Source organism: Hemibagrus wyckioides, linkage group LG08 (genome assembly GCF_019097595.1).
Source record: "Hemibagrus wyckioides isolate EC202008001 linkage group LG08, SWU_Hwy_1.0, whole genome shotgun sequence".
In the NCBI taxonomy this organism is placed as follows: domain Eukaryota; kingdom Metazoa; phylum Chordata; class Actinopteri; order Siluriformes; family Bagridae; genus Hemibagrus; species Hemibagrus wyckioides.
The window spans coordinates 28,873,618-28,887,063 of record NC_080717.1 but is presented as its reverse complement, the minus strand read 5'-3'; the positions used below and the strand labels follow the sequence as shown (position 1 = coordinate 28,887,063).

General features: G+C 42.8%; 1 protein-coding gene across 1 annotated transcript in view; it reads right to left on the bottom strand.

Annotated features, from left to right (window-relative positions):
* fa2h (fatty acid 2-hydroxylase) overlaps positions 1-12,672 on the bottom strand; it is a 40,022-nt gene extending 27,350 nt beyond the window's left edge. The window contains exon 1 of the mRNA XM_058397150.1: positions 12,267-12,672. Coding sequence (XP_058253133.1) covers positions 12,267-12,548 — 282 coding nt within the window. The 5' untranslated portion in view covers positions 12,549-12,672. The remainder of the gene's footprint in view (positions 1-12,266) is intronic.
* Between the last annotated feature and the right edge of the window lie 774 nt (positions 12,673-13,446).

Sequence of the window (13,446 nt, the reverse complement as noted above, 5' to 3'; positions counted from 1 at the left end):
ATAATAATAATAATAGTAATATGATGATAATAATAATAATAACAACAACAACAACAACAACAACAACAATAATAATAATAATAATAATAATAATAATAATAATAATAATAATCCTATACTAATAATGGCAAACAGCAGCAACGCAGGTTCTATCAAAGGCAGGTTTGTACTTGTCCCAGATTTTTCCTGATATTTTCCTCAAAACATAAACAAACTAACAGCCAAACATAAACCGCCATGACCCTGACCAGGCAGTTACTAAGGATGAATGAATGAACTCTGTTCATTAACTCGTTAATGTTAACGAGCCTGCTCTGTCTTTGTCCCACGAGCGTCAATCTGCTTGCTCGCACCTGCATGAACGTAAAATACCTTCTGCTCGCATGACTTCTTTCATCTTCCTCCCACAGGATCGCGGTCCCGATGAGCACTTCTAGCCTCATATGGATCTGCTAGGAGCAAATTCTTGGTTTTGTCCTGAACGATACGTCACACGATTTCCTCTAGGTTTCTCATTCTCATGGATCTGAGGCTCGACACAGTGTAAGAAAAGACTAGAACAAAAGGAACAATGGCCATGTTGTTTCATCGCATGTAGCTGTGGTGGGGTTTTTTGTGTTTAAATCCCAACCCTGGAATTTACTTACAGTGAAAGTGTTAATTGTGTTTAATTGTGTAGTGCAGTGCAGTATTGTATCTATAACATTGTCTAGGGGCAGTGGTGGTTCAAGAGGTTAAGGCTCTGGGTTGTTGGTCGGAGGATCGGGGTTCAAGCCCCAGCACCACCAAGCTCCATTGTTGGGGCAATTGAGCAAGGCCTTTAACTCTCTCTGCTCCAGGGACACTGTATCATAGCTGCCCCTGTGCTCTGACCCCAACTTCCTCAACTGGGATATGTGAAGAAAAGAATTCCACTGTACTGTAATGTATGTGTGGTGATAATAAAGCCTTCATGCCCTCAGTTCTTCTTCTAACATTTAGAGAATCCAATCCATCTGTGAAGGTCAAAGCTGCATGTTGATAATTCTTCGAATGCAACTGAGTCGTGAATAAATTTCTGCCAAAGTGTGGTGTTACCTAAACACACACCGATTAGGAGGAACTTTCCATTCACAAATAACACAACTGAGATGTCTGAAGTCTGAGATGGCTGTGTACAATCAGATAACCAATCAGATAACCCTGTTCAATGACTGATGTTCAATAATCAAACAGCAGTAACCTGGTTATGGCATCTGGAGGAGAAAAAAATAAATGAATAAAAAACAACACCACAGAAATCCAATCTGTTTCAGGTCACGTTGGTTTAGATAAACGATTTGAATCGGATTTCTCACCTGCCACCGCTTAACCTCGGAAATATGCGAGAAGAATAACAACGTGGAGGAAAACAAGCATGACAGGAGGTCAAAGCAGGAGACTGAAGAACAATCAGAAAAACAACAAAACAATTTCTACACAACAGTAACACAAATATCACTCACTATCTTCTCTGTTAACACCTGTTACTCTACACACACTACACACACCTGTTACTCTACACACACCTGTTACTCTACACACACCTGTGTTACTCTACACACACTACACACACCTGTTACTCTACACACACCTGTGTTACTCTACACACACCTGTGTTACTCTACACACACTACACACACCTGTTACTCTACACACACTACACACACCTGTTACTCTACACACACCTGTGTTACTCTACACACACCTGTGTTACTCTACACACACTACACACACCTGTTACTCTACACACACTACACACACCTGTTACTCTACACACACCTGTGTTACTCTACACACACTACACACACCTGTTACTCTACACACACTACACACACCTGTTACTCTACACACACCTGTGTTACTCTACACACACTACACACACCTGTTACTCTACACACACTACACACACCTGTTACTCTACACACACTACACACACCTGTTACTCTACACACACTACACACACCTGTTACTCTACACACACTACACACACCTGTTACTCTACACACACCTGTGTTACTCTACACACACTACACACACCTGTTACTCTACACACACTACACACACCTGTTACTCTACACACACCTGTGTTACTCTACACACACTACACACACCTGTTACTCTACACACACTACACACACCTGTTACTCTACACACACTACACACACCTGTGTTACTCTACACACACTACACACACCTGTTACTCTACACACACTACACACACCTGTGTTACTCTACACACACTACACACACCTGTGTTACTCTACACACACTACACACACCTGTTACTCTACACACACTACACACACCTGTTACTCTACACACACTACACACACCTGTTACTCTACACACACTACACACACCTGTTACTCTACACACACTACACACACCTGTGTTACTCTACACACACTACACACACCTGTGTTACTCTACACACACTACACACACCTGTGTTACTCTACACACACTACACACACCTGTTACTCTACACACACTACACACACCTGTGTTACTCTACACACACTACACACACCTGTTACTCTACACACACTACACACACCTGTGTTACTCTACACACACTACACACACCTGTGTTACTCTACACACACTACACACACCTGTGTTACTCTACACACATCTGTGTTACTCTACACACACTACACACACCTGTTACTCTACACACACTACACACACCTGTTACTCTACACACACTACACACACCTGTGTTACTCTACACACACTACACACACCTGTTACTCTACACACACTACACACACCTGTGTTACTCTACACACATCTGTGTTACTCTACACACACTACACACACCTGTGTTACTCTACACACATCTGTGTTACTCTACACACACTACACACACCTGTTACTCTACACACACTACACACACCTGTGTTACTCTACACACACTACACACACCTGTTACTCTACACACACTACACACACCTGTTACTCTACACACACTACACACACCTGTTACTCTACACACACTACACACACCTGTTACTCTACACACTACACACACCTGTGTTACTCTACACACACTACACACACCTGTGTTACTCTACACACATCTGTGTTACTCTACACACACTACACACACCTGTTACTCTACACACACTACACACACCTGTTACTCTACACACTACACACACCTGTTACTCTACACACACTACACACACCTGTTACTCTACACACTACACACACCTGTTACTCTACACACACTACACACACCTGTGTTACTCTACACACACTACACACACCTGTGTTACTCTACACACACTACACACACCTGTTACTCTACACACACTACACACACCTGTGTTACTCTACACACACTACACACACCTGTGTTACTCTACACACACTACACACACCTGTTACTCTACACACACTACACACACCTGTTACTCTACACACACTACACACACCTGTTACTCTACACACACTACACACACCTGTGTTACTCTACACACACTACACACACCTGTTACTCTACACACACTACACACACCTGTGTTACTCTACACACACTACACACACCTGTTACTCTACACACACTACACACACCTGTTACTCTACACACACTACACACACCTGTGTTACTCTACACACACCTGTGTTACTCTACACACACTACACACACCTGTTACTCTACACACACTACACACACCTGTTACTCTACACACACTACACACACCTGTGTTACTCTACACACACTACACACACCTGTGTTACTCTACACACACTACACACACCTGTGTTACTCTACACACACTACACACACCTGTGTTACTCTACACACACTACACACACCTGTGTTACTCTACACACACTACACACACCTGTGTTACTCTACACACACTACACACACCTGTGTTACTCTACACACACTACACACACCTGTTACTCTACACACACTACACACACCTGTGTTACTCTACACACACTACACACACCTGTGTTACTCTACACACACTACACACACCTGTGTTACTCTACACACACTACACACACCTGTGTTACTCTACACACACTACACACACCTGTTACTCTACACACACTACACACACCTGTGTTACTCTACACACACTACACACACCTGTTACTCTACACACACTACACACACCTGTTACTCTACACACACTACACACACCTGTGTTACTCTACACACACTACACACACCTGTTACTCTACACACACCTGTGTTACTCTACACACACCTGTGTTACTCTACACACACTACACACACCTGTTACTCTACACACACTACACACACCTGTTACTCTACACACACTACACACACCTGTGTTACTCTACACACACTACACACACCTGTTACTCTACACACACTACACACACCTGTGTTACTCTACACACACTACACACACCTGTTACTCTACACACACTACACACACCTGTGTTACTCTACACACACTACACACACCTGTTACTCTACACACACTACACACACCTGTTACTCTACACACACCTGTGTTACTCTACACACACTACACACACCTGTTACTCTACACACACTACACACACCTGTTACTCTACACACACTACACACACCTGTTACTCTACACACACTACACACACCTGTTACTCTACACACACTACACACACCTGTTACTCTACACACACCTGTGTTACTCTACACACACTACACACACCTGTTACTCTACACACACTACACACACCTGTTACTCTACACACACCTGTGTTACTCTACACACACTACACACACCTGTTACTCTACACACACTACACACACCTGTTACTCTACACACACTACACACACCTGTGTTACTCTACACACACTACACACACCTGTTACTCTACACACACTACACACACCTGTGTTACTCTACACACACTACACACACCTGTGTTACTCTACACACACTACACACACCTGTTACTCTACACACACTACACACACCTGTTACTCTACACACACTACACACACCTGTTACTCTACACACACTACACACACCTGTGTTACTCTACACACACTACACACACCTGTGTTACTCTACACACACTACACACACCTGTGTTACTCTACACACATCTGTGTTACTCTACACACACTACACACACCTGTTACTCTACACACACTACACACACCTGTTACTCTACACACTACACACACCTGTTACTCTACACACACTACACACACCTGTTACTCTACACACTACACACACCTGTTACTCTACACACACTACACACACCTGTGTTACTCTACACACACTACACACACCTGTGTTACTCTACACACACTACACACACCTGTTACTCTACACACACTACACACACCTGTGTTACTCTACACACACTACACACACCTGTGTTACTCTACACACACTACACACACCTGTTACTCTACACACACTACACACACCTGTTACTCTACACACACTACACACACCTGTTACTCTACACACACTACACACACCTGTGTTACTCTACACACACTACACACACCTGTTACTCTACACACACTACACACACCTGTGTTACTCTACACACACTACACACACCTGTTACTCTACACACACTACACACACCTGTTACTCTACACACACTACACACACCTGTGTTACTCTACACACACCTGTGTTACTCTACACACACTACACACACCTGTTACTCTACACACACTACACACACCTGTTACTCTACACACACTACACACACCTGTGTTACTCTACACACACTACACACACCTGTGTTACTCTACACACACTACACACACCTGTGTTACTCTACACACACTACACACACCTGTGTTACTCTACACACACTACACACACCTGTGTTACTCTACACACACTACACACACCTGTGTTACTCTACACACACTACACACACCTGTGTTACTCTACACACACTACACACACCTGTTACTCTACACACACTACACACACCTGTGTTACTCTACACACACTACACACACCTGTGTTACTCTACACACACTACACACACCTGTGTTACTCTACACACACTACACACACCTGTGTTACTCTACACACACTACACACACCTGTGTTACTCTACACACACTACACACACCTGTGTTACTCTACACACACTACACACACTTGTTACTCTACACACACTACACACACCTGTTACTCTACACACACTACACACACCTGTGTTACTCTACACACACTACACACACCTGTTACTCTACACACACCTGTGTTACTCTACACACACCTGTGTTACTCTACACACACTACACACACCTGTTACTCTACACACACTACACACACCTGTTACTCTACACACACTACACACACCTGTGTTACTCTACACACACTACACACCTGTTACTCTACACACACTACACACACCTGTGTTACTCTACACACACTACACACACCTGTTACTCTACACACACTACACACACCTGTTACTCTACACACACTACACACACCTGTTACTCTACACACACTACACACACCTGTGTTACTCTACACACACTACACACACCTGTGTTACTCTACACACACTACACACACCTGTGTTACTCTACACACACTACACACACCTGTTACTCTACACACACTACACACACCTGTGTTACTCTACACACACTACACACACCTGTGTGTTACTCTACACACACTACACACACCTCTGTGTTACTCTACACACACTACACACACCTGTTACTCTACACACACTACACACACCTGTGTTACTCTACACACACTACACACACCTGTTACTCTACACACACTACACACACCTGTTACTCTACACACACTACACACACCTGTGTTACTCTACACACACTACACACACCTGTGTTACTCTACACACACCTCTGTGTTACTCTACACACACTACACACACCTGTGTGTTACTCTACACACACTACACACACCTGTGTTACTCTACACACACCTCTGTGTTACTCTACACACACTACACACACCTGTGTGTTACTCTACACACACTACACACACCTGTGTTACTCTACACACACCTCTGTGTTACTCTACACACACTACACACACCTGTGTTACTCTACACACACCTCTGTGTTACTCTACACACACTACACACACCTGTGTGTTACTCTACACACACTACACACACCTCTGTGTTACTCTACACACACTACACACACCTGTTACTCTACACACACTACACACACCTGTGTTACTCTACACACACTACACACACCTGTGTTACTCTACACACACTACACACACCTGTGTTACTCTACACACACCTCTGTGTTACTCTACACACACTACACACACCTGTGTGTTACTCTACACACACTACACACACCTGTGTTACTCTACACACACCTCTGTGTTACTCTACACACACTACACACACCTGTGTGTTACTCTACACACACTACACACACCTCTGTGTAACTCTACACACACTACACACACCTGTGTGTTACTCTACACACACTACACACACCTCTGTGTTACTCTACACACACTACACACACCTGTGTGTTACTCTACACACACTACACACACCTCTGTGTTACTCTACACACACTACACACACCTGTGTGTTACTCTACACACTCACTACACGCACCTGTGTTAATCTACACACACACCTGCATTACTCTAAAACAACAAGATTATGCAAGGAAACATGATATGTGAGCAGATACAACTGCAGTCCAAACACAGATATTAGATTTAAATTCCTACCACTTATAATGCAAAAATGTGACACAGTTACACAACAGATCTCCATCACTGAAGTTATAATTCAATCCAATTCTATTATTTTTTTACTTGTATAGCTCTTTTAATGATTGTCACATCTTCACAAAGCATCGTTACAGGGATTATAAAGATTCAGAATAAAAAATTACATTTTATATATTTCATATATTTATCCCAGGGGTGACCGGGCTGAGGAAAAACTCCCTGAGACGACATGAGTAAGAAACCTTGAGAGAATCCAGACTCAAAAGGGACGCCATCTTCATCTGGGTGACAGCAGAGAGTGTGATTATAAATCATTTTCTTAATTAACAGAGAAAAAGGTTAAAAAATCAGACTTGTTTAAATCCATAGACTGAATGAGAGTAGAGTTAGAGTAAATACATTATTTAGTTCAATTTTCACTGAAGATTTTGGCTTTTTTGCTTTTGCAGGAGTTTCCAACACGTCCCATTGCACTTGAATAGGAAAGCCATTAAACACTTATATTCAATCACATCAGGTCCCCCCCCTTTTCTTTTTTTTTTGTTCTTTTTTTTTTTTTCAGTCTTGCTGAGGCCATCATGGGATGTGCCATGGGACTATCAGGAACAATTTACTGATAAATAATAGAATTGATCTCACAATAATAGCAAAAAATGTCTTATTGGTATATGGCAATGTTGTTGTTCTTCCAGGTGTTCCCTGTTTGGGTTAGGTCCTAACCCTAGGTCCTCACTTTTCATCATGGCACAGGTTTTACACCAGATGCCCTTCCTGACACAACCCTCCCACTTGGGACCGGCACTGAGAGTTAACTATGCAGGGGCGGGGTAGGCATCCTGTCCGGGATTCAGACCCGGGCCGTGGCAACACGAGCGCGGGATCCTTCCGCTGGACCACCAGGAGGCTGTTCGGTATATGGCAATAAGCTATGTAAATAAGCGTCACTAATAATATAACACGAGTAGCACTTGACCACCTGCATTTAGTCAAAGCAGCTCTCAGAGGTTAGAGACTCCTGGTTTATTGAGTTTAACAACACACATAGCAACAACTCGGCTCATAGTCGGGAATTTTACATTGATACAGGGGGAAAAAATGAATAAGAAGCCGTTACATGTCTAGCTGTCTTTTATTTTTAAGGAAAAAAAAAAACAAACCACATAATCAATAAACCGTAACATAACGGCGACCACTTGAAATGATATTCACGTGACAAAGCAATTAATCCAAACGATTAGCATGAATGGCGTGTGTCGTCCCACGTTTCGTCACTTCCGCACTCACAGCATTACTTCCTACCAGCAATTAGTACCAATTTACTATATGACACACAAAGAAGGAGGAAAACCTCATAACCATGGCGTCCTCTTCAAACTGGGAATAAAGCAGCAGAGATCATTGACGTAGCTGGTTGGTGTACATAGCTAATACGCTCGGAGTGTTTTACTTACTTGCAACGAGAAGCTTAGTGTTTAACATGACAATCAAATTTCACAGCATTGAGTGAGTTATTTTTAATGATTAAATTGGTTAATTTTAGGAGGAATCTACTCGTATTTCTCAACAAGAAAAAACCCACAAACCTGGACAGGGCATGTGACCCAACTAGCACTGGTTTCTGCATTCGCACCCTCGCTAGGCAACAGAGCAATTAACTGAGCAGTGATATAGTTAGAGGCGTGTATATAAGCTGACACACGGTACATCCTCATAAAAGTAAAAATGCTTACAGGATGCTGCATGGGTGTAAAGTTCATCATAACCATACACTGTCGAAAAACACTCACGCACACACTGGCAAGGTCAAAGCAAGAACATTTAGAACCCTGAATTTACACACACACAAACACACACATTCACACACACACACACACACACATACACACACACACACACACACACACACATACACACACACACACAAACACATCCAGAGTAAAAGAGAAAATACAGACTCATTTGCATGTCATTTAAATATTGTCTTTGTACAGAGTGGCACTTTAAAACTTATGATTTTCAGAAACTCACATTTCACATGTTAGGAAATGTTCATCCACTGACCACAACATACCACAACAGTGTGGAAAAGAGAACAAAAGGCCAAACGTGGACAACACCATGGGCTGCTCACATGTTCCATGAACACAATGGAAAGCTTTCAAAAGAGACATTTTTTGAGCTATGCCTGAATGTCTCTGTATGGACAGACAAGCCAGACCGGTCTGACACTTTGCTTCTCTAGATCTTTTTCTCATTCTCTCTCTCTCTCTCTCTCTCTCTCTCTCTCTCTCTCTCTCACACACACACACACACACACACACACACTACATTGTTAATAAGTGTGCAGTTAACAAGATCTCTCCTTCATACTATGGCAACAAAGTTGTGCCAGTGATGCAGTCACCTTAGAAATATCCTAAACACACATATAAACATATAAAGTCCTCTTTAATAGGAACGCCTGTATACCTGCTGATGTATGCAATTAACTAATCATCCAATCATGCATGTAGCAGCAGCACTTCAGTAAATTTTCTCATTAAAATCAAAATAGGGTAAAAAGTGTGATGTCTGTAACTTTGATTATAGTATGGTTGCTGGTGTCTGCTGATCTCCTGGGATTTTCACAAAAAACAGCCTCTAGGGGTGAAAAAACAGGAGATTAGAAGACTGGTCTGAGCTGACAGGAAGTCTATAGTAACTCAAATAAGCACACTTAACAGACGTGATGAGCAGAAAACCATCTCAGAATGCAAAACACTTGAAACAGCTGAAGATTTCTTTCAATCTTCAGTTCAACTGAGTCTCTGACCATGACATCTCTCTAGTTGATGTGAGTCTGTGACCATGATAGCCTCCTGTTCTTGGTGATCTTCTGCTGTGGTAGCTCATTCACCTCAAGGTTCAACATTTTTGTGCATGCTGAGTGGCTTCTCTACTTACTGAGGTTGTAAAGAGTACAGGATTATTACTATATATCATTTCTAGCAGCTTGACCATTTCTAGCAGCTTGAACCGGCCATTTTCTTCAGACCTCTATCAACATGGCGTTTCCACCCACAGAACTGTCACTCACTCAGTGTTCACAGTTCTAGCCACAAAGATCACACATATACCCTGATCTTTCATGTAAACGTAAACTGAAGCTCTTGGTCTGTATTTACAGGATTTAATGCACTATGCTGCTATCACCTAAATGAGCAGATGTTTCTATTAAAGTGGACATTGGCTGCCCCTAATGCCTAATGCTCCAGAACGCCTGTAGGTTCTGTAATTCAAGTCAAATAGTTCTGTAGAACAGAACAATGCAGGAAGCTAATGCGAAATGTTTTGCAGTATGCTCAAACCAGAGCTCTCTGATGGCTAGAATGGTTCCAACAGTTTCCGTAACACACAGGAACACATAAACTGTAGGCTCTTTAATGAGATCGCTCTTATGCTTTCTAACATGCAATAACGAGGAGCATCCATAGCTTCTTTAATTCTGGTGCCTATATTCCCCCTGAAGCATGGCACCCCTAGGCTTCCTAAAGCACAGGTAATGTGGGGTGTTCCTACTATTCCTTAACTTGACATACACCAATCAGGCATAACATTATGAGCACCGAGAGGTGCAGTGAAGAACACTGGTGATCTCCTCATCATGGCACCTGTTAGTGGGTTGGATATATTAGGCAGCAAGTCAACATTTTGTCCTCAAAGTTGATGTGTTAGAAGCAGGAAAAATGGACAAGTGTAAGGATTTGGGCGAGTTTGATGAAGGGCCAAATTGTGATGGCTAGACCACTGGATCAGAGCATCTCCAAAACTGCAGCTCTTGTGGGGTGTTCCCGGTCTGCAGTGGTCAGTATCTATCAAAAGTGGTCCAAGGAAGGAACAGTGGTGAACCGTTGAAAGGTTCACAGACATTTTCTCATCTATAGAGGATCATGCTGCTTGTAGGCATTCATAATCATCGCTCTGCTTGATAGTAGTCACCTAATTATAATGAGTAGTAGCCTACTCCTAGGAACGAAAGCAATCGCCCTAATTCGACACGCCTGTTGCCCTTTCCGTACATCTGCTATAGCAACCCAGCAACATGTAGCCATGCTGACACACACTAATAAATATCTAGAACAGAGGCCACCACCCTACACGTAGAGTCCATTTCCACCCACACCTTCCACACCTGATCCGCCTCCTAAACCTTTCTGTGACAGCTGGATCAGGTGTGGTAGATATGAGGGTGGAAATCAGCTTAGACAGGAGGGGCAGTTAATACTGATCTACAGGTTGGTTTCTCAAAGCTTTTAAACATTAACAAACAGGTTAACACTAAAACTTCAGCAAATAGTTTGGAAATAGCTGTAAACAGGCGCACCAAGGACAGCACCCGAACCGCACACAGCTCCCTTCACACGCGCGCTCTATAGGGTGTAAAGGGCTGGAGGTTTCATCTCTGTCATCTCTGAAACTTCCTTAAACTCGAGTCAAAGTTTGACTTCGTTATTTATTCGTCAGTATGGTGTGGTAAATAACATCCCGTACCTCTGTGTGAAATTCCGTGCACTCCCTGTCTATTTCGCCGATGTAGTACTGCTCCAGCCACCGCCGCGCGTTCTCCGAGTGCCGGTGCGGAGGTCCGTCCAGCTGCGCGCTGATGTCGCTCCCGGAGCGCCGTAAGATCAGCGCCTCTCCCCCCGGGTGCATTCGCAGGAAGCTGGTCACGTCGTACACCCGTGTCCCCACCAACACCCAGCATGACTCTTTGGTGCAGTGTCTCGCCACTTCTTTCTCCGAAAAGTAGCGAGTGGTCACTGAGGGAGACATTTTAATATATTTATTTAAAATATATGTTAATTAAAAAAATATATATATATATCCAAGATCAATCTGGAGGACTTTTCTTAGCTCCCCCGCTGAGAGTCGGACTAAGCGCTACTAGCTTCTGATTTCTCTAGACTCACTTCTCAGCGAGAAGCTTATTAGTATCTCATGAATAATTCATGAGCTAGAACTTCTAGGGGCTTGGTCCGAACACACGCACCTGTTACACAAGGATGAAACATCAACCGGGAAATAACTTCATTTGGATTTATATTTTATTGATTAATCAAACGAACAAACGTGCCTTATTTGGATCATTTCTCAAAAAAAGCAAGAAAATAAATATATACAAATTTCATATTTTTCAAAGCGATATCTTGTGCATGTGGTACTTCCGGATTGGGGCATGTCCGATCTTCTGTTTACATAGATGCAATTCTACCTGTTTGAGCAGGTAATCACCTGAAACCACGCTTACAAAAGGAGGCGCGATTTAATTTTCTCTTATTTGTTTACGACATTTTTTAAAAAATTAAATAAAAGTGGTTAGTTGAAAGATTTTGAGCTCTCACTGTGACTCGTCGTTTAACCCGAGATGTTTGAGACAAGAGCGCCCCCGTGACCAAGACAACATCAGGGATGGGTCCAGATGTGTGACAAATTAAAGGAAAAATACTGTGACAGTTTCCAACTTTTGTTCTGCACAGTTTGGTGTTTTCCATAATCCAGTCACACTTGTTTCAGTCAATCAGCTACCTTCTTTGAGTTAATGTGGGTGTGTTAAAACAGGGGAGCAGAAAAAAGGGGTACTCCAGGACTAGAAGAGTGCCTTAACACACAGGTTCCTAACTTTAGATTTAGAGTTCCCCCTGTCCTATGCATTTGAGCCTTTTTCCTGCTT